Source organism: Anticarsia gemmatalis, chromosome 3 (assembly GCF_050436995.1).
Source record: "Anticarsia gemmatalis isolate Benzon Research Colony breed Stoneville strain chromosome 3, ilAntGemm2 primary, whole genome shotgun sequence".
Taxonomy (NCBI): Eukaryota; Metazoa; Arthropoda; class Insecta; order Lepidoptera; family Erebidae; genus Anticarsia; species Anticarsia gemmatalis.
The window spans coordinates 8705104-8728880 of record NC_134747.1 but is presented as its reverse complement, the minus strand read 5'-3'; the positions used below and the strand labels follow the sequence as shown (position 1 = coordinate 8728880).

General features: G+C 35.3%; 4 protein-coding genes across 6 annotated transcripts; 2 read left to right on the top strand and 2 right to left on the bottom strand.

Annotated features, from left to right (window-relative positions):
• The first annotated feature begins 2124 nt into the window (after window positions 1-2124).
• Window positions 2125-4055, top strand: LOC142987109 (spermine oxidase-like). The gene is made up of 2 exons (XM_076135661.1): window positions 2125-2333; window positions 2753-4055. Exons 1-2 carry the CDS (start codon window positions 2125-2127, stop codon window positions 4053-4055), a joined length of 1512 nt encoding a protein of 503 aa, XP_075991776.1.
• A 1769-nt stretch (window positions 4056-5824) lies between these two features.
• On the bottom strand, window positions 5825-8764 carry LOC142987476 (kelch-like protein 40a). Of its 2 annotated transcripts, none has more exons than XM_076136274.1 (2): window positions 8512-8764; window positions 5825-8030 (listed from the first exon to the last, which is right to left on the bottom strand). In XM_076136274.1, exon 2 carries the CDS (start codon window positions 8028-8030, stop codon window positions 6678-6680), a length of 1353 nt encoding a protein of 450 aa, XP_075992389.1. In that variant the 5' UTR covers window positions 8512-8764; the 3' UTR covers window positions 5825-6677. The 2 variants fall into 2 exon arrangements, with proteins under 2 accessions (XP_075992389.1, XP_075992390.1); XM_076136275.1 differs by lacking the exon at window positions 8512-8764 and adding an exon at window positions 8287-8445.
• A 700-nt stretch (window positions 8765-9464) lies between these two features.
• LOC142987474 (uncharacterized) lies at window positions 9465-20416 on the top strand. Of its 2 annotated transcripts, none has more exons than XM_076136271.1 (11): window positions 9465-9649; window positions 10480-10550; window positions 10764-10902; window positions 11266-11367; window positions 12269-12443; window positions 12526-12677; window positions 12769-17674; window positions 17885-18415; window positions 18530-18709; window positions 18903-19154; window positions 19645-20416. In XM_076136271.1, exons 1-11 carry the CDS (start codon window positions 9566-9568, stop codon window positions 19854-19856), a joined length of 6804 nt encoding a protein of 2267 aa, XP_075992386.1. In that variant the 5' UTR covers window positions 9465-9565; the 3' UTR covers window positions 19857-20416. The 2 variants fall into 2 exon arrangements, with proteins under 2 accessions (XP_075992386.1, XP_075992387.1); XM_076136272.1 differs by lacking the exon at window positions 9465-9649 and adding an exon at window positions 9724-9763.
• On the bottom strand, window positions 20411-23777 carry Vps52 (vacuolar protein sorting 52). Its single transcript, XM_076136273.1, has 8 exons — window positions 23657-23777; window positions 23228-23562; window positions 22946-23091; window positions 22280-22847; window positions 22010-22165; window positions 21675-21793; window positions 21357-21480; window positions 20411-21274 (listed from the first exon to the last, which is right to left on the bottom strand). Exons 2-8 carry the CDS (start codon window positions 23477-23479, stop codon window positions 20645-20647), a joined length of 1995 nt encoding a protein of 664 aa, XP_075992388.1. The 5' UTR covers window positions 23480-23562; window positions 23657-23777; the 3' UTR covers window positions 20411-20644.

Sequence of the window (23777 nt, the reverse complement as noted above, 5' to 3'; positions counted from 1 at the left end):
TTTTTCACTGCTACTCTGCTCCTATTGGTCGTAGCGTGATAATATATAGCCTATAGCCTTCCTCGATAAATGGGCTATCCAAGACTGAAAGAATTTTTCAAATCGGACCAGTAGTTCCCGAGATTAGCGCGTTCAAACAAACAAACAATCAAACAATCAAACAAACAAACTCTTCACTACTATTCAGCTTTATAATATTAGTATAGATACTCGTACATGCCCTGCTAACAAGAATAATATAAACGTGGTCCCGTACCAAGAAAAGGTTGGGAACCCCTTATCTAAACTAACACATTTAAATGTTTTTTAAATGTTAATGTTAAAGCCAAAGATATGGCCGTTTTTGTTTACATTTAGGCGTTTTCGTCACATCCTATTTCCCCTTATTACCTCATCAACCCACTATTAAAAGAACAATGATAGCCGAGTAGTCTAATAGTCAAGAAACAGAAACATCTCTCGTTCTTATGGGGAAAAAAAAACATCGTGATGAAACCCTGAATGCTTGAGAGTTCCTAATAGAATGCAAAGTCCCCAACCCTCACCTAACCAGGGTGGTGAACTCAAGGCCCAACCTCTCCCTCTTGGAAAGAGGGAAAGGTAACTAGGTCTGTCCTACAGCTGGGCAAGAGGTTCTTGCCGAACAGTAGGATAGAATGGGTATTTTTTTACATCAATCGTCCAATATTCCTATTTAATTTACCTTCTCCAAATTTCTGTTCCTACTCTTATAATATACGCGTAGATATACCATGACATGTATTTATGAAAATGACCATTGTTTTGGATACCTACCTATAAATAAAGAGATAAAGTTATCAACTCATAATAATGCACTTAGGTATATGGAAGTAGATAGAGCCCTATAACAATACCTAAAGTACACATTACATTGTTATTAAGTAATCATATAAATATAGATATTATGTTCGATCGATAAAAAAACGGTACGTTATGACGTCAGTCTCTTGAGATCTGAGTTATTGCTTTAGGATACTTATTTAGGTGAGTACTAATTGGAGCGGCATGTTTCCGTGTTACAAAAGTATTAAGAACATACTCAAAACATGACTATGACTATGCACGTTGTAGTGAATGAATATAAGAGCCTTAACGTAATATTATGCGCTTATAAGTGTCTGCTCTTGACTGAATTACTCAGACACGTATGTACCTACCTACATAAGTAAGTAGACAATAAGTAGCAAGGTCAAACGCTTAAATATCTTCCTATTAAAGATGTTAGTAGTTTTTTAAACTATGAATACACAAAATATACCTACAATCATATAATATGTACAAGTTTTCATAGTACCTGGTAGCACGGGAGCAAATGACTCTTGACTATTAAAAACTCACTTTAGATTGATAGAAACGATTAAAATAAAAAAAGGCAGGTACCTTAATCACATGCTGAATAAAAATATAGTAGGGTAACGAGATAAGTATAGACCGGTTTAATTTTATCATTCCGGAAATAAATACTTAATTGTAATATTTTCTTTGTAATAAAACTTATCGTATCTAAGATATTTATCCGTAGGATACACTGCCCTACAAACATATCGAAGTTTGAGTATAGATGTGGTCGATAAAACTATCTATTGGTAGTGTTCAGGTTAATGACTTTTTCGTTCCAAGTGTTAAACCTAGTTTTTCCAGTTTTGCTTCGATTATTTCTGCACTAAATTAGATTTCTTATCTGCGATTTTGAGTATGTTCTACTATAACTAGGTACATAATATACTTATGATACTACTTTATCAACGAACTATGTTTTGCCTGTTTCTAAATCATGACTGTAGATTAGTGTAGACGATAACAAATTATGCAGAAGAATGATTTCAGTAAAGAGACAATATACGAACTGTCAGTTCCCAGAAAACTCTTTAAGGTTGTAAAAAGAAAATTATTCTTTTTTTTGCACTATGGCGTTTTAATGTCACGCACTGAATTCTATGGAAAAGCTTTCAAAATTAGATAGTGCTATGTAATTTTATAAATTTTGGATGGATATATTATATCACAATGAAATTGTCACGTATTAAACTAATATGGCAAGGTCTTTGGAACAAGACAGATAGCTCTGGGGTGAGAATCTTGAACAGGCCGGATAGGGTGGCGATGACGGTGATGACGGGTAGACGACATTGGAGCAGTGCTGTGAGTACTGCAGGGCCAGAACAATGCATCCTAGACGCGTGCAGCATTAACCCAAGCCACCAAGAACCTCGTGTAATCATAGTCGGCGCCGGTATAGCAGGCCTCTCGGCCGCACATCGACTTGCGCAATGTGGAATAAGAAACTTTATTATTCTGGAAGCTAAAGAGAGGTACAGGGCTCATTGTTTTAAAATTATGTCAATAATATCTGCTAGTTCGATAAGTGGTCTGTGTTTTTGAAAAATCGACGAGAGGGTCGTTAAAAAAAAAGATTTTCTTTGAAAGAAATCGAACCCGCGACCTTCGACATATGTCATAAGGATACAGGAACGATCGATTAATATTATGGCACAAGTTTATAACAGAATGTTTTTTAAAGTTAAGAGCTACGTAAAGTCAGACATACATACACAAAACAATTGATTAGGTAAAGGTATAGGTAGATAGTAGGGGGTAATCCCTACTAAAGCGTTAGTTACTCAGACGACGTACGTATTTTTATCTGAGTACTTAACTAATGCTTTAGTAGGAAGTTTTTAAGGAAAGGCGGTATTTTTAAAGTGTCTTATTAATGTGTTCTAATTTGTAGGCCTGGCGGACGAATTCATTCCTGTTGGCTTGGAGACTCTGTCATCGAGATGGGTGCGGAATGGATTTTTGGTGCTTGTTTACCAAATTCCGTTTACACTTTGGCATCTCAGGACAGGCTCCTGCAAACTCCTCTACCGCGCTTAGACGCATCCCGAGGCTTATTTTGTACGAGCGAAGGTCGTGCGGTAGACTTACCAGTGACAATAACGGCCTATCATACATTCAGACAAATAGAACAGCAAGCAGCCAATTTATTCAGACTCGGGGGAGATAAGCAACATGGAACTTTACTCAACTTCATTGGTTTACGGATACAACAAGAATTGCATAATTTTCCTGAAGACCAAAGATATGATGCTGCTCGAGTCATGTTCGGATTGACAAATATTTTAAGAAACAGATGTGGGGACGATCTGTCTCTAGTCAGTGCCGATCAGTACGGTAGTTACATTGAATTGCCAGGCGGCTGCGTACGTGTTCCTTTAGGTTATGTTGGTGTGTTGGCACCTTTGTTGCGTGGACTGCCAGATAACTGTGTACGTTACAATAAGCCCGTGAATGTCGTTCGCTGGGGTCGCGGTCAAACAGGAAGTGGTCGCGTTCTTGTCAAATGTTGTGACGGTGAAGAACTGTATGGTGACTACATCATTCTTACTATGTCCCTCGGGTGTCTGAAGTGTCAGGCTGACAAATTATTTGCTCCACCTTTGCCTGTTTGTAAATTAGATGCAATATGTAATCTTGGTTTCGGTCTCAGCGATAAGGTATTTATGGAATACACTGAACCATTCTGGGTGTGTCACGAGGGTAATCTTAAATTGGCATGGTCAGCTGAGGAATTACAATGCCGATGTGATTGGACGCGGGGGGTATGTGCAATAGATGAACTGCCTGGCAGCAAGCATGTGCTGTGCGCGATAGTGTCAGGTCAAGAAGCTGCCGCGATGGAGTCCATGGCTGATAACGATGTCGCTGAAGGCTTAACACTATTACTGCGGAGATTTACGGGTAACCCGTGCCTTCCCTATCCGCAAATGATGTTACGATCTCGATGGGCTTCTGATCCACACTTCTGCGGAGCGTATTCGTATATGAGTTGTTGTTCGACTGTGAGTCACCAGTGTGAGTTGGGAACGCCAGTCCCTGGTCCGTGTGATCCGTATCCACCGATCATGTTGTTCGCGGGAGAAGCGACAGTGCCAGGCTATTTTGCGACGGTACACGGCGCGCGACTTAGTGGTATTCGTGAAGCCGAACGTATCATATTACTAACAAAAAAATTCGAAGGTCCGCCTCGTTAATGTGTGTTTTTTTATCATTTGCAGCGCAAAGTGTAAATCCTGTCAATAATAAGTTATAAAGTATTTAAATTGTTTGTGACCTTGATAATTGACAACGTTTTTAAATAAAATATCCTTTAATAAAGGTATTAACTTTGTTTCCTATTGCAACAAAACAATTTATAAGTCATGAAACGAATACAAGTATGGCAAGTCATTTAATACAAGTAGGGCAAAATATTTCTCGCAGCAGTTACTTTTTAACCCATTCAGTGCCGTGCACGCCCATCGGCGGGTGAAACGTTTTTACTGACACGCCGAGCCCGCCCATGGGCGGTTGGATTTTAACCTCCGATATCTAAGCCAATAACCATTAGAAAAATGAAAGATTTTGTGAAATGATTCGTTTTACTAAAATTTATTCGTTATCAAAACGGCCTGCAGATATCTCAGGTTTGGAAAAAAGTCAATTCCGACTTTTCATGCCGAACCCGCCCATGGGCGGGCATAACACTTATTCAGGATTTAACAACCTTTTGTGAAATTAGATAAGAACTATAATTTTAACTAAAATTTTATAATTATAAATTTTAACTAAAATTAAGTTACCTTTAATAGAAATTGATGTTGTTTTGCGTCGATAAAATATAATAAGAAGATTTATAACCTACACGCATAAAAAAAATGTTCTGGCCAGAAGCGCAAACAAATATCGCACGAGCTAAATCATTTTGCACGAAAAAACAGCAGACATAATGATCATGGTAGGACCCAGAAGTCATAAACCATATTTACCTGTGTATAACAAATTCAGTTGTATTGTCTGAACAAAAGAAAGAAAATATTACATATAGTAAATAGGAGGAACGATAAAAATTTATTGTAAGCAAATTTGCATAATGTACTTTTTTTAACTAAGTATGTAATTTAATGTACCCAAGGATTGACGACACCTGACAATTAAAAAAGGCACATATATGTGGGTTTTTAAAAGGCCTAATAGATTTCTTTACATATATATTAGCTTAATTTTTAGGATTCTATGATTTTGATTCATCTTAGATTAATTAAGTGAGAGTTATGCCTTACCTTCATGCTCCATTTCTATTTCAGCTAATAACCAATAAAACTGTCACAATTTTATCACAAATATCGCAGGAAACTTCACATACACGCTTTTAACACGGTACAGTACATGTAAACTGAACATGTGAAACGGTTTATGTCGAAATCTACAGCTACATGCCAAAAACGCCGATGGGCGGGCAAGGATACTTAATCGAGATGCCGGACCCGCCGATGGGCGGGCTGATATCATAATACAGCGGAATCTGGGTAATGTCGTTAATTTTCAGCTAGGCAGTGAATGGGTTAAGGTTGTAGAGATTATTTCTAACAATGAGAAGCGTTTGTATTGCTCGTTACACAAGCTACTGGACACGGTCGGCCTCTACACCGCGAGCGACCTCGACAGTGATATCCTCAATCTAGAGTCCAGTGCGTGACGATCCTTGCCCAGCGCGTACATACATACATAATAATCTACTCACATAATAATAAAACATAGGTACCTAGTGTACCTATACAAGATACTTGCTACGTCTGCCTTTCGAAACATTCTACCCAGCTTTTTCGTACATACAGTTCTCTACTAGTTAGACTTAGTTCTCAATAAGCTAGAATGATAGAAAATACATAATAAAAGTTTTCCCCGAATAGGTAAATTGATGGGAACTTTGGGTACCAAAAGATAACTTATCATTATCATGACATTGGTAACAAAAACAATGTAATTGTTAAATAAATAATTTATTATAATAAATAGAGATTCATCGAATGCCTTAGCCATAGTTTCCTAATTAAATCTAAATGTTAATACTCTTATAAATTTCTGCAATCTCTTAACAGTTTTTAAAAATATTATAAACAGATATTAATTTGGATAGGTGCGTCATTAACAAAAATGTTTGAAATACACAAACAGGAGAGCAAACAATTTTCCTCTTGTTCTATCGAATGTTAATTCCCCAAATCTTTCTTAAGAATTTAAGATTGCATTATGGTTTTACCGAATACTAAAGAAGAAATAGCGTACCTATATCATGACTTGTTTATTTAAAAAAATACTAAATGCCGTTTTAGGATTGGCTATGTATGCGCGCGCAGCCTGACGTCATGACCATGTTCGCAATAGTACTGCAGGTGCGCTGTAGTTAGTATTGACACATTTTCATACTTATACGATTAGTATAATCACATTTTACAACCATTTATCAGAGTAGATATGTGAGAATGTTTAAATACTTATTTAGGCTATAAAATAAGATGATTGGAATGTGCAAGACTATTTATCGCTCGAGAAAGGGACGGCATCGTACTTCGCACGGGCGAATGTATTTTAGATATATCATCTGCTACTCAACTGTTCTATCCCATAACAACTCATGTGACTTTTTATCACCATCAAAAGATTACAGAAATATATTATTAAGTTCTTATAATCTTAAAAATTTAAAATGCCTCACTTTATCTTAATTTTACATAATAAAACTTAATACACTTTTTATCTATCTATAAGTAATTACCTAAATTCACATATTTTGTATTTAATGAGGTACTCACATAAACAGAGATGGCACATTATTACAAACAAAACTTCAAACCTCCTAGAAAACTACCACTAGTGCCAGCATTGAATGGCAGATCATCAAATTCAAATGACACCTTGTGACCACTGTAATGATTATGCCTAAATTCAACTACGTAGGAATATGTGCTTGATCTATTATGAGGCCACACAAAACATATTTTATACCATTCATTTTTTTTCATAAAACAAGGCTCGGTCAATGGTATCTCTACCATTGAATCATATTCAACTGTGTTCATGAAGTTGGTCAGTTTAATAACACTGTTATCTGACTCACACATGATTGACACAGATAATTGTTCTGTGTACACTTTAGTCATTTCATGACAGAATTGATCAGCGGGTGCCATTCTTGTTGGCACACACAGAGAGTTTATAAAAACTGATTTGTTCACTTTTACTCTGGACTGTATGATAAAGTTATTTGAGTCTATTATGATGGGAGCCACTGACCTAATAGGACATCTATAACATAGATGCCACTGCAATTGCAATAAATCTCTGGGCATATCACTTAAACCTATTGGGCCTACAACATCCTTTTGATCACCATTTGAACTTTTTATATTTTTTTTAATGACTTCAAACTCATATGGTAATAGTAGATTGTTAAGATCATCAGTAACAATTTCCTCTAGATCATTGACACTCAGTGTCAAAAATCTTAACAATTTAAACAAACCGTTTTTGTTTAATATATCTCTCCTGTTTTCAAATGTGTCTGGAATATCATTTTGTTCACAACAATATGAAGACCATTCAAATACATGTTTAATAAGATCTTTTTCTGCAATGTTCATCTGGTCACTTTCAAGTATAGCTTTTAAACAAGAAAAGGTAATGAGGTTCTTCTTTTCTTGTAGTAAATAATTAGCATGTTCACAGAACAATTTCAGTGCAAATGAAACTAATTGCTTGTCTTGCATGTACTCTGGATAATTTAGAACTTCAATTACATTGTCAACACTGATGTTTGTTTGTATGTGAGCAATGCACATCTCAGTCAAATGTTCTAATAAATATTTCCTAGATGCATATAGTAATTCAAAAGCTTGATCTATACTGTTTATTTCCACTGTATCTGTGTAAATATAGTTAAGAATCAATTGAAAAATATCTGGCTGAATATCAGTTATAATAATATCATCATTAGAGGATAAAGGTCCATAGAACATGGCTTCAAAAACAGGGCTACTGATACCTAGGATTAACTTGTGGGCTTTGAAGATTTTCCCTGAGACAGAGAAGCTGCAGTCACTCCATTCGTATGATACCAGCAATTTCTTGACGCGGTCGTATAAACTTGTTTGGTTATAAGTGGACTGGTTATTCTTCAGGTACCCCATCTGCAAAAAATAAATAACTAACATGAGTAATGTACTTTTTGTTACATGAATAGACTTCGAAGCTTCGAATAACTGGTTACGATATCGGCACTATAAAATGATTGCATGAAGATAACGTATATGCTACATGGTTATCGTTAAAATTAGGAGTAACAAAACATCATTCGATAAGATCTAAAATTATATCGTAACAAATATAATAATATTTTCGTAAATATCGAAGCGTACGGCATCATAATAATTATATATATTTCACCTCAAAACAATGTGTGGAAAGAAGTAGTTCAACGAGTTATTATCATTATTACATAGGTCAAAGACCTTAAATTTGTGATACAGTTAAGTGGAACACTTTATATTTGATAAAAATGTAAGCACTTAAATTTTTAATGACCCACCTCTCCTAACTAAAAAAAAATTATGTAGCTAACATAGTAAGTTCACATCTATATTATTCCGAATTTAAATAAATAGTACGAACCGTGTTGCTTGTCTTCACCCTATACTTAACCTTGAACTTGAGAAGATCACGCGTGACGCGACTAGATACGCAAAAATAAAGACAGTAGAGTTACGTTCTGCTTCTTTGATAAACACTTGGACTAAATAACAATTATAAAACAGGAAAACGATCCACGGAAAACGAAGCTTCAGATCAAATTGGTTCAAATTACTGCTAATTGACAGCGCTATTTATATTTATTTTGTTTGCAAACAATAATGTTGCTAATAAATTATTGCCATACTTAAAAATAAAATGAATGATTTAGTAACGCAACTTACAAATCGGACAACATGCTCGGGAAGCTTGGCCGAGGTTATTACTTATTTGGAGACGGTCACTGCAAAACGATTGACGAAAGCAAGATACCAAAAATACTGAATATACATTATTAATATTCTGTTGTCTCAGATCGTTTTTTAAAATCATCCCTGAGTAGGTATAACGTAAACGTTACAAGACATTTTGATCATTTGTTTGTATCTGTCTACCAGATGTTGATAATGCTGTTGTTTAAACACAAAAATCGAATAGATCGAAAATCTTTGTATTGTGTTAATATGTACTGAGCATCTTATAATTATTAGGTATCTATTATTCCTTATCTACTTTCAAGTGTCTAATCTTGAGTGTCTAGGACGGGCATTAAGTTTATGTTTCAAACTTGAGTGAGCCATCACGCCAATCATAATAGGTAACGTATAGTTGTTTACCTATTGTGATTGGCGTGATTTGAGCATATCTCTGTTTTACATGAAGAGCTGTCAATAAATAATAGTATTTTATTCTCTTTTATTAGAGAACGTTTTTATAGAGAATAAATGATGGTTCAGAGCTGTCTATGGTTCAGAGTACCCCATGAGTACCCCAACTGCTCAATCAACTTCAATTCATTCACTCATCCAACCTTCAACTAACTTCAGTTCAGTCGGTGTTTTATGTTCATGTTGGCGCGCCGGCGGATTTAAAATGAAGAAATGTGCTATTCAACATAAATTATTTTTATGTTTTATGGACGTTTTGACCATCTACAATGAACGTTACTCAAGAAGATGCACTCAACAATTTTGATATTGGCTACCTTAACCAACATATCCCCAACAAACCAGTGACTCCAGTGAGTATTTTAGGTTAGTTTTTATACATACATATTGATTTTCTAGTTCTTCTCAAAATCTCCCCGTGGAATGTGTGTTTTAAACATTTTATAGAAATGACGTCTAATAAAATAGTATGTATGGCTTTCGAGTTTGTACATTTTCTTGTAAAACGGTTAAAACGGTGTTTGTGATTTGTTAATAGAGATATTGTATTACTGATAACATGAATGTTTTGTTAGGTTGCATTGTAAGAACCTAAGAACACTAAGCTCTATTTTACGTCTAAATTACTGCAAACTAGCCAATATTACATAATTTTGTTATCAAAAACATGCTGTAAACAGATTCGTGTGTGGTTTTACGACCGGCCGCTCGCCTGACGTTAACCTGCTTCTGTATCCTACGAAGAAAATTTTGAGGGGAAATTAGGATAGTAATGTGGATATGGATTAGTGGTATAGAAATGTGATATATATGTAGAAACTGTGGTACACGGCAGTGGTGGGCTACCATTCTTCATGTCACTTGCAATACCAGATAATTTGGTAGCCTGCATTACAGATATCAGTCCTCAATTCAAACTGCTGTTTACAATGTGTATTGCAAATTTAATGTTAGTTTTGCAGTAAATTGTGTCATAAGTATGAGGGTATAGTTGATAAAGATTGGCATCAAAGAAGACTAGAGCTGTGAAAACATATCTGGCAAACAAATCAAGTAGAAATAGTACTAAACAAAAGCATTTATGTTATTATTTGTTATTGTCTAAATATTTTTAAAAGCTTTTTCTCATATGAATTTAATTGATGACAATGATAATAATATTATGTATTTTGTTACCCTGCAGCCACTAGTTATCTCATTAGTGCCTGCAACACCACAAATAAATCAAGTGAAGAAGAGGATTACTAGAGCAAAGTGAGTATTTTTTTATTTATCTTCAGGGCAGTGTAAAATGAGTGTGAATTGAAAGAAAAAGTGAATTTTTTTGTCTATTATTATAGCGATACCCATTACAAAAATATATCAAAGTTATATGAAGTTGAATTTTTTGTTCTTGCTGGAGATATTGGGAATTATGGTCACATTATAAAATAGTCTCATCACTTAAACATTACTTTTTTATTTCAGCATACTGATAAACAGCTATAATCTTCAAAAGCATGTGCTAGATGAAACAATAAAGAACCTAGATGCTGCTAATCAAGAACGTTTAAAAGCCAGTAAGGATTACAAAGAGGCCCTAGAAACATGCTCAAGATTAGAGAATGTGAGTATTACTAAATACTTATTATTGAAACTCACATTTATTAGCAAACACAGCCAGAAGAAGATTATGGAAACTCAGTTCTTGTAGAGCCAAGTTCACACCCCCAACTTGTAAATAAGCCAGAATGCAACTTCTGTCTTCTCTTCTTTTGGTTATAAAGAAGTCTTTATGAAGATTTTAAAACATATTATTAGAATATGTGGTGGAGGTGATGGGATCCAACCTAATTAAATTTTTTGGTTCCATTGCTTGGAAAATGTTCATATAATCGTCATCAGGTATTTTGGCACTGTGAAAGCAAAGAGCATTGTTGTATTTATCATGACTGGCTAATAAGTATTATGTAATATGTAACTGTTTCAGGCACTACAAGAGTTAACAGTTGTTAATAGAACAAATGATACTGCAAAATCCAAAGCAATTAACCAGTATGAAGCTTTACAATCACATACGGCACAGCTAGAGGTAATTTAATTTTCTCTCTAAAAATACGACTCTCATCCTATAGTGTAACAACTTTGTAGAGAGCCTTATATACAAGGTTTGCTGCTGGCGGAACCATACAAAATTCAGAATTTAGAACACTAAGTGTCCCTCAGTGTTATACAGTGGCCTGTTGCATACAGCTGTTTTATTTTGGAAATATTCAGAAATATTAATTGTAATCTAGATAAATTCTGCCTCCTAAGTCTGTCTACTAAGTTGTCAAACTATAAGGCTGAATCTTATTTAGCAGCATTTTTTTACAGACTGAACAAAAAGATGTAGTACCTAGTTATTTGGTGTATAAATGGTAATTTTTCCCAAACACTTGTTAAGTGGCAAATGAAACCCATGAATCAATTTATATTACCCATACAATGCTATCTTAACATATACCACCCAGTATGAAACCTGTTGATATTGATAAACAATATAATATAGGAATGAAAAGTGACTTTGAGCCACTGTCCCATATGTTATGTTACCCTGCTAGCTAAGGCTTTTGTTATTTGTTAGATTTCACAAAAATAAACACAAGTGAATGTATAAAGCATTGTTATCTTTGTACACAAAGCAATTCTGATAAGTAAAATTGATTAAAGGTAATGATGCAACTAGCTCAAACCATTACAAATGATAAATATAGATTTTTATCAATACTAACTAAGTACATTCACAAGTCCTTCTTGATTTGGTTTTAATTTTGAAATTTTCACTTGTTCAATAAATTGTGGAAGATTTTTGGGAATACAGAGATATACAAAAAATATATAAGTAAAATAAATAATAATTAATTGGTACCTATTACATATTTATTTTAGTAATGTATATATTTTAGCTTATTCTTAATTTTATTAACATTGACATAATGTAACAATTACAGCAATTGACAAAGGAGCAACAAAAGAAGATAGAATATTTAGAAAGTACCAACAAAGATGCTGAGCGAATGATAGCAAGGCTTGAGAAGTCAAAGAATGGGGAGAGTAAAACATCAGCTGCTGACAAAAAGAATGAAGTTTTGGAAAAACAAGTATCTGAATTGATAAATGATAAAAGTAAGTTAATTTGATATACGACGGCCATTATCTCGTCCTGTTAGTAAATATAGATAGTCAATAATATCTTTTTCGTTTTCAGAAAAGTTAAAAGCAAAATATAAAGAACTATTATGGAGGTTTAAAAAACTGAAAAACGATGATTCCTTCAATGCTGACGACGACAGCGATAGCAATGATAACGGCAGTCTGTTACAACACCACAAAGAAGATATACTTCAAACTGAACTACAGGTTGATATGAGAAAAACTGACTTTACTGAAATGTATTAAAGGAGTTAGCATAAAAATAGTGTAAGTCTTAATTTCTTAATTTTGTTTTCAGAATGGGAGTTGTTCTTCATCAAATAAATATATTCAATGCCCTGAATCAGATAATGATTGCATGAATGAGGTTGATACGGGTCGGGGATCTTCCCTGGCCTCTTCAGACGCCGATACATGTTTGCAAAGTCCAGAATACTATTTATCTCCTATTAAAGCTGAGACTATAAGAAGTAAATGGAACTCTAAATTAGTTGAAACTGCTACAAGTCCAATACCATTTACCCAAGAGATTAATGATAAGTCAAGCAGTCCAGCATCTGATTCAGTGGTAACTACTGATAGGTCAGTCAGTCCCATCATATTCAATACAATGAAATCGGTATCAACTAGTCCAATTACAACAATGATGGTTGACATTGGTACAAGCCCAATTAAAAGATTAGTGAAACAAAGTAATAAGCGCACACAGACAAGAATTAATATTGAGAAGGCGGAAAATGAAAGAGATTCTGGTGGTGATAAGGGTGTTAATTTGCATAATGTACCTCACATACGCGTACAGAGAACACCGGAAGAAGAATGCTTAGAAATAAATAGCAGTAAACATTATAGCGAAGACTGTGATACTAACGATGAAGTAGAAAAGATACTAGTAGCTATGAAATTAAATGCCAAACCCGTTTCGCCTATGCCTATAACACCACCAACGCCGCGGCCCAATCGTATTCACGACATACAAGCCGGAAACATTTGTAGGCCCTTGTTTGCAGACATAATGACAGCAAAGAAACAGACAATAACATTAGATGAGCAGGTGTTAGTAGCAAGGGAACAAGCAGCAGTAGCAAGGGAGCAGGCAGCGGCGTCAAGAGAACAAGCCGTAGCAAGCAGAGAACAGGTGATTGCAATAAGGGAACAAAGAGTACGTGAAAGAGAACAAGAACTTGCAGTCAAGGAAGAAACAGCTATAACCAGAGCTGAAGCTGCCGTAGCAGCAATTAATGCTGTAGTTAACCTGCAGGAAGACTTCTATAATTTAGACAAAAATATATTATCAATGGATGATATGGTGCTAAATCAAAACAAAGACTGTAACTTAGTTAATGATATTGATATAAATATTAGACCTTCACATGATAAGCAATTTAATTCAGACAATATGGATGTCAGTACCAGTCCCCAAGTTAATAATGAATCTCATGCAAATGTAGATTTGCAGGTTGTAGAGATATCACAGCCTTTGCCAGTTACACCAGCGAACAGAATTAGAATATTGTCTGACCAAATCTTTACAGCAAAAGACATAGAAGAGTTAAGAAGTAAACGACGTCAGGCTGTGCCTGCTAAACAAACAGAACCGAGTCTAAGCATAGGACAAGATGATGAAGAAAATGTGATATCTCCAGAACTCGAAAACGTCGAGATCATAAAAGGAAAAAATGAATCACCAAACAGAAGAGTAAAAAAATCTACAAAGTTAACTAATTTAGTTAAGTATAGAAAGAGATGTGAGACACAGTTATGCAAAATTAAAAAAGAATCACCTAGGCGAAAACATCGTCTAAAACCGAAACCATTGCTGCTAGAGAAAAAATTTGTAAAATTATTTGGTGATACTTCAGCGTCACTAAACGACAAAGATGTCTATGAAAAGGCTGTAAAGGTAATGGCTGAACTAAATGCGTCAAAGTCAGGTGACAAGAATGTAATATCTAGCGCCAACACCACAGCCGGCAGTAACATTGAGTGTACACATGAGACTAACAATGATCGTAATATCGACAGTAGCATGGAGTGTAATGAGAATATAGCTGGGGAGTCTATAGTTATGGAGACGAGTGAGAAGCAACATTTGACAACATCTGAAACTCAACTCACACCTCATATGGAAACATCTATAGGAGAAGAGAGCGTCAGCAGTGCTGTTGAGTCTGAAGAAATAATTCCTGAACCGATCGCTGTTGACACAAGTATGAACTCAACAGATCAGAATGTAATGGATATAACTGATGAAAATATCACATCTCAAAAGGAAGAATTTGATTTAGAAGTCGACTGTGTTAGTAATATTGAATGTCACACAATGAGTAGTACGCTTATGGAGCCAGTTTATGTATCCATTCCATCACCAAAGCCAATTACGTCACTTGCCCCATCGTCTGAGGTTACATGCTCCATGACATCACCGGAATTACCTGATACTCCTTTAATTGCTATATACACATCGCCACCGGGGTCTTCGGAATCTCCTGAACTGCCGTTAACATCACCGGAACCCGTTATAGAATCCCCGGATCCCGTTGTAGAATCACCGACGCCTGATGGAGCTTCATCACCCGTGATAACTATTAAGTCAAAGGAGAATGTAATAACATATTCCAAGCGTTCGATGAAGCCATCGCCAGTAATCGGTGTAAGTGAATCACAGAAACATTTAATGACTTCGCCGATCTCAGAAAATCTCACTGTAAATCAAAAATCAAAACCTGCTGGTTCCCAAGCATTTGAAAGCACAAAACACTTGATTACTTCTCCCATAAATGCTGCCTCATCAGAGCCTTCGATTACATGTGACGTAAATACTGGCTCATCAAAGGCTTCGATGACTTCTCCCGTAAATACCGCCTCCTCGAAGTTATCGATGACTTCTCCTGTAAGTACCGCCTCTTCAAAGTCTTTAATGAAATATCCCGTAAATACCGCTTCATCAAAGCCTTCTATTACCTCTCCCGTCAATACTGCCCCATCGGAGACTAAGATAACATCTCCCGTAAATACTCCCTCATCAGGGTCGTCATTAAATTCTCCCGTAAATACCGCCTCATCAAAGCCTTCTATTACCTCTCCCGTAAATACTGCCCCATCGGAGACTAAGATAACATCTCCAGTAGATACTCCCTCATCAGGGACTTCATTGACTTCTCCCGTAAATACTGCCATATTAAACCCTTCGATTACCTCTCCCGTAAATACTGCCCAATCAGAGTCTTCGATAACACCTCCAGTAAATACTCCCTCATTAAAGTCTTCAATTACATCTCCCGTAAATACTGTCTTATTGAAGCCTTCTGTTAGCTCTCCCGTAAATACTGACCCATCAGAGACTAAGATAATATCTCCTTTAAATACTGTCTCATCTGAGCCTTTATTGACTTCTCCCGTCAATACAGCCTTATTAAAGCCTTCTATTACCTCTCCCGTAAATACTGCCCCATCAGAAACTACGGTAACATCTCCCGTAAATACTCCCTCATCCGGGACTTCATTGACTTCTCCCGTAAATAATACTTTATTAAAACCTTTGATTACCTCTCCCGTAAATACTGCCCCATCGGAGACTAAGATAACATCTCCCGTAAATACTCCCTCATCAGGGACTTCATTGACTTCTCCCGTAAATACTGCCTTATTGAAGTCTTCCACGACTTTCCCCTTGAATACTGCCTCACCGAAGTCTTCCATTACTTCTCCCGTAAATATCGCCCCATCACAGTCTTTGATTACATCTCCCGTAAATACTACCTCATTAACGCCGTCTAGGATTTCTCCCATAAGTGCCGCCTCATCAAAAGCTTCTATAACTTCTCCCTTAAATACTATCTCATTAAATCCGTCTATGATTTCTCCCATTAATACCGCCTCATCGAAATCTTCGATGACTTCTCCCGTAAATACCTTCTCACAAAAGTCTTCCATGACTGCTCTCGTAAATTCCGCCTTATTAAAGACTTCAATGACTTCTCCCGTAAATATTGCATCATTAAAGTCTTCCGTAAATACTGCATCAGTAAAGCCTTCGATAACCTCTCCAATAAATACTACCTCATCAGAGACTCCGATTAGATCTCCCGTAAATATTACCTCATTAAAAACTTCAATTACTTCTCCCGTAAATACCGCCTCATCAAAACAATCAATACCTTCTCCCGTAAACACTGCCCCATCAAAATCTTCGATTAAATCTCCCGTAAATACTGTCCCATTAAGGCCGTCAATAACTTCTCCCATAAACACCGCCTTAAAGTCTCCGATAACATCTCCCGTATATATTGCCTCCTCGCAATCGTTTACCTCTCCATTATATATTTCCACATCGCAGACTTCGCTTACGTCTCCTGTATACATTCCTACAACTAAGTCTTCGATAACGTCGCCTAATATCGATCGTTCATCCTTAAGACCATGGATAACCTCGCCAAAGCGTTTCAGTACATCTCCAATGATAAACTTAGTATCACCTAAGCCAAGGCGTTACATTACATCACCTGATGTGCCAGTTGGGTATGTTAATCCACCGATTACATCACCCATCTCACCTGATCCTAATAAGGGACTCGCAAGTACATCGCTGCCGTCAGCTGTGGATAAAGAACTTACCATTGCATCGCCGACGTCGGTATTAAAAGGACCAGTTGTGACATCGAAACCGCCCGCTGCGAATATGGAGTCAGCTATGTCGTCAAACATCCCACCTATTGCAAACAAAGAACCAGCTGTTTGTACGCTGACGACGTCTGCTACAAATAAACCAACCGTCACATGTAATAAGTTAGCCGTTAATATACACCGGCTACCTGAGCAATGCAGCGTGGTATTGAACAAAGATCCTAAACTAGCTCAGTTTGCACTTCATAGTATCAATGCTGATAAACAAAACAGACAAATGATCAAAGATACAAATAAAATTGAAGAACAATCACGGAAACGCAAGTTATTTGCTACAGATACTGGCATTGATTGTAAGAGAGTAATGCATTGTGCTCAACAGTTAAGCGCTGAAGAATTTCTTGATGTTAATAGTGAAACCATTGCTAAAGAAATGTCAACTCCGATAATAGCAAAAAATAAAGAAAAAGACAAAGATAAAGAGGAATCGTCTTGTCCAATTAAAGACAGTATATTGTGTAGAATGATTGAAAACTATGGCGTAGTAACGGTGAAACCTTTCTACCGGATTGTACCAGGTGTGTATTATATTTGGTTTATAATTATCATTCTAATGCTAGTAGATGGTGTCTGACTGAAGTTGTAAATGAATCTTCTAAAACTGGTAAATATTTTGTTAAGAATATTAAAATATCTAAGCTTATATTATAATTTAACGAACTTCTGATGGGTGAACTGAATGTGATTAATTTTAATCGTGATATCTAATGTGACAAATTCATTTTCAGATGCAATTTCGAGGCCTATTTGTGAAAAGATTGAAGCAGAAGTTTCAAAAATAAACGAAATGGCGTCAGGTAAAGAACAGGCTATGGAGAAGTTCGTTATGGACTTACAGAAATACAATTATAAGCACTTCGTTATTGGTTTAATGAAATATTTAACGAAACCTGACAGAAAACTGGAATTATTTTCAAAAACATCTGCACTGCTCGCACCTGCAATGACGAAATCTGAAGAAGTTCTGCTCTACGTGATACGACGGCTAAGAACTTATTGGCAGCCGGTTGATATCGTTAATTTGATCCTGACTGATATAGAATACGTATTATTCCAACTGAATCGAACTCCTGAATTTGATGTTATCGAAAGCGCGTCCCACTTTTTCGCGTTAGTATGTCGATATTTTAAGAAATTGAAACGACTCAGAATGTTCATGTTGGATGCTATGTATTGCATTCAGTTCAAAGCTGTTCCACTTGTCAAGCAGTGCTTAGAAGTATGGAGAAATGTGATTCCTTTAGCTCACATGAGTAAAGGTAAGAATTGTATGAATAAGTTTAAAATGCAGTACAGAAAATGCTGAATTGTTATTTATTTATTTTTTGTGTGCAATATTGTGGTAATAAAACGTTTATTTTTGTTTATTTCAGCGAGAACACCAATTGTCACTTGTTTGGTATACCTGCTACATTTCTATAAGTGTGACGACAGATATAACAGAGTACAAGACATTAGAAATATATTACACCGAAAGTATCACTACGAAATAATGGAGTGGAACGAGAGGAAAATGCTTGATATGTTTAGAAACGCTATAAAAGAGTTAAAAGGTAAGTTGAAATAAAACATCTCAACACGAAGTAATAACAACAGGCAATTTATAAATTTCGCCATAAAAATGTTGGCTCTTACGCGATTACAATGTTTTTTCATATTCTTCTAATAGTGTCGACTTTGTCATTATACCATTTATCCCCACAGAAAGACGTAAGACTAATAGTTGTATTTTTTTTGCATTTTCAGATATTCCCTTGCAAAGAAAAATGTTAAGGTTGGCGTTAATTATCCTAGCTAAGCGGCATGGACCGCGGTGGACTCAAAAGAATATTATAAAAAACTTGATTCAACCTTTAATTGAGAAAGAAACTACACCACTTGTCGTAAGAGAATTTTGTTTATCGGCAATCGGATGTCTAATGAAACCTTACCCCATTGACATGAAAGTACATTGTGAAATTGCTATCAATCAACTCATGGATATTCTAAAAACTTCAAGTGAGTACCTACTTCATTTCAAAATACCTACCTATTTAATAGATTTACTATAGTCTGACAAGTTAGTAGAGAGAGTTCACGGATGGCGCAGGAAAACAAACTTCAGGTTTAAGAACTTTGGTGGCTTATGCAGCTGAAAGTGTCCTGTTTGATACAGGTACTTATTTTAGAAATACACGGTATTATAAATTAGCATCTAGATAAACCTTGTACGCTAAAGCTTAAGTTGTCGGATTGTAATAATCAAGCAGAATTATAATACACTAGCGGACCCGACAGACGTTGTCCTGTCCACACGTTACTAATAAATTAAAAATTTATTAAAAAAACATTGTCCAGCAGACAAAATTGTGAATCTAAACCATTCACAGATCCCCTTGAACACACACAAAAATTTTCATCAAAATCGGTCCAGTCGTTTAAGAGAAGTTCAGTGACATACACACTTACAGAAGAATTATATATATAAAGATTTGCTTTTAATTTTCAGCGTGTCAACGAATTGATGAAGCGGTGATCAGCAGTTTGGTGATGTTAAGTCGACACAATCATCTGAGAATAAATGAAATGCTCGCCGGACGTAAAATGCAGAAGATGTCAACTGAAGTAGAGCAATTAATACGAGATTACATTAGAACCAAACCTATAAAGATGTGGAAGGACATCCTGCCAAAAATACCAGTACTTAGTGTGGAAATATAAACGGTGTACATATTAAACTATATTTAAATATACGATTAGATGCGGCATACTTTGGTACGCCTTGAGTATTTATTAGCAAATTGAAATAACTGTTGTAATTACTGCTGTATAAGAAGCTTAAATATTTCTTCAGCGTTGTGTTAAACAACGTATGAACGTACGAACGCGCACAAGTTTTTAATAATGTCAATTTCATTCTGTCTTGGTTACCTATTTTCAATACATCGGTTCTTTATCCTGTATAAGTTTTTATGTGAAACCCGAATACTAATGTTGAGTCATTAAATGTCCCGGGTCTAGGCAATTTTTTAATCTGTACGAAGTTGTGGCTCGCGTGTTATCTAGTTAGATAAAGCAAATTAAAGGCGCGTCTCTGCGCCCGCGTAAAAGCGAAACAAGTCCGACTTTGTTTTGTATTTTTTACTCATAAGAATTTGATTGTGAATATAGAAATAAGGTAAAAATTCTAAATGAGTGTTAAGTCATCACGTTAATTACTTTGACGTTAAACTCTGTGGTATTACATAATATTTTTATAAGAAAAACAATTTTTAAATAAAGTATTGTGTTTTATTTTGTTTCCATTCTGACAACATTTTGTTCTGCAAGCAAAACCAAGGATTTATAAATGCACATGACAACAACAACCACACGGCTATTTAATTCATTTCATACAATTTAGAATAATGATATTATAATATATTTCAATAAACCTTCAATGATTTCCTACTATGTGCATATTTAAAAATAATTCAACATATTTTTTTACGTAAGTGACGATTAGTAGATTAGTAATTAGTCTTGTATTTCTTAATTTCGACCATAATAACGTGAATATTGACTAACTGCGTTCGCGCGTTAGGTGTCAATAGTTTAGCAAACTTATGATAATACTGCACAAAGTTTGTAAGTGCCATTTGTAGTAACCCTGAGCCAGTTACTAAGTTTGGGAATGATATAAGAACTTCTCTATGGATTTCTTCAAGACTTTGTTTCCATCCAGAACTGAATGAAGCCACCAAGGAAAGTGATTTTCTTTCTAAATTGGCTAGTTCTGTTTTCTTATCCGAGTCAAGTAGTTGTTCACCTTCCTTGACAAATTGAATCATTCCACCAAAGTGTGGGCTCAATATTTCTTCAACATACTCTGAACTCCTTGCTTGCAATTGTTCTCTGAAGCTTTCTGCTTCCTTGGTGTTGTCCCTTGTTCTTTCCATTAATATACTCAGTACCATATCATAATTGTTAATTAGGAATATTAGTTGCTGAATACGCTGCGGAAATTCTGCCGCCATTTTCAGTAGGAAACAATGAACTTCATCTTGAAGGATCAGTAAGAGGTTGCTTAATTCCTCTGAAGGAAATTGTTCGCTTAAGCTGAGCATAGCAGCAGAGAACTCTGCATACCTGCGAGTAATCTGAAATAATGTTTATACTTTAGCCAATCAGTACATAACATTACATTTAAAGATGATTAGAAATTTATATGAGTACACTTACATAATGTGGGCCCAATTCCTTATTAGATAACTTAGCTGGATCACATTCTCGTACACTCTGAATGTTGAGTTTCAAAACATGTTCTAATCTTGGCCACAAAGCCCCTTGTAGTGAATCCCAATAACTAAAAAGAAAGACAGGTTACAAAATGGAGATCTAGATATTATGGTTTGGAGCTCCCTAAGTTAAGAATTTTAGTCATCATGCCACAGTACATTTCAGAGTAAGTTAATATATTATATTATTATTATATTTTATTTCACTGATATTTATTAAGTTCTCGATACTTGATGACAAAGAATAAAATGCTTATCATACCTGTCTAAGGCTGCAACAGCTCTTTTATGACACATCCATCTGTATCTATTTATAAGTTGAATACAGAGATACAATGCTAGGCAGTCATAACACTCAATCACATAGTTCTCAACATTTTTCTGAAACAAATGGCATAAAATTACCGTGGGTATTAAACCATCGCGGTTTATACACATAATACGAAGATGCACAATGGGTCTTATATTCGTTGAAAATTTTAAAGGTCACATAATGATTTAGAAAAAATATATTTAAAATATTCACTGTGCATTTAAGTATTATTGTGGGTAGTTGGAAATGTAGTAAATAAATATATTTAAAGTAATGTATCCTACCACAAGTAATGATAATGTTTTCCCAAGGATCCTGTCAAACAGCTCCTGTGCATGACTTCCCTTTACATGGAAGAACTCTGTAGTGAATAAGTATTCTCGGCAGCCATTGTCCACTAGAGCATACTGGAGACTTCTGAATAATGCTTCATATGAGTACTGTAATTATAAAAGCATATTATAATACAAGTTTTCATATCTCTCTTGAGAACATCACACATACTACACATACATACAGAGTGTAATATTAAGATAACAGGAATATAAGTGTACCTTAGTTTTTTGTTGCACATGTGGTACTATAATGGGAGCTTCTAGTTGCTGTGCTAGGACATCTCCCCTATTACCTATTGTAAAAATGGTGCTTTTATTCTTCAAATTAGATTTTTGGAAAAATCCTCCTTTAGAACCATCCTCAATGCCCATCAGATCATCTTTTGTTGGTGCCTCTTCATACTTCAATTTGTCAAGTCTTGAGGCATATGACTTAAAGTATGAGTAGTACACTTTGCTTAATGTGTCTATGTATTCATTGCAAATTTCTTGTGCTACATTTCTTTCATTAGCCAAAATGAACTCGAAGAAAAACTTATATTTTAACATAGCATTCTGTGGTATCTGGTAGTTAGCCATTGGTTTACGAAATTTATATATTTGTTCCAAAATATATGCTCTTATTTTTGAGACTGCTTTTATTTTGAGTTTTTCTAAGACATCTTTAACATCATGACAGGCTTTAGTTTCCTTAAAATCTTGTTCCTTAACAAAGTTCAGTTTTTGATTTAAAATGGCCAGTTGAACCATGAATTCCTTGTCAGTTACAGGAACATTATTGATGCCACTAAGAGAAACAGAATTTACATTAGATAAAATTTAAAAAAATAAGATAGGTACATATTTAAACAGTCAGCAACAGCAGTTTAATATTAATGTACTTACAATATAAGGGTTTCAGATACAGCCATATCTTCTATAAATGTTGAAAGAGGACCTTTGAGCATTTGTCTGTTAGACAGTTGTACAGACATGTTCACTGAGCGCTTTTGTAGACTTATTATTTCATTGCTAATGCTCCCCAAATCATTCTAGAAAAAGATCAACAAAAACACTTTTACAAAACTGTTCTATACAAATCTAGAACAGAAGAGGTAGTAGAACAAAACTTAGTGCAAGAGGCTTATAGAGGCCAACGATTATGTGTATTTCTTTCTTCATACTTACTTGGAACACCATCAGCATACACTCCATCTTTGCAAGAATACCATCACAATCTTCTATTTGATTATGGAGTGAAGCAATATTTTCGCTTTCTTTCAAGTAATCCGCAACTGAGGTCTTCTCAGCATCCTTTATACCTTTATCAAGTTGTAAGGCGTATTCCCTCAAGTCGGTGCCATTTCGTAAGACTTCTTGTATTTCAAAGTCTTCGAGGTTTTTATCCAGTACATCTTTAATATCTGTCGATTCCGACATCGTATTTAAATTGTACTTTCTACTGTATATTTATAATGTATTGTTCATAAGTTCACAGATGTTTTGAAAACCACAACTGTATTCTGTAACAGAGAATTCGGTACAATTAGATCATTCTAGTTACTCGGTCAAAGTGATATCTGTCCTAGGTTTTAGGTCTTCTTTCTAGGCACTCACCTAAAACCAATCAATATTTTAGCGTTTCCTGTACTTAAACCAAATTAATGCAATTTATGAAACTATGATGACAAACTATATCAACAGTAACTTTGACAACTGAACTGACATTATCATTGAC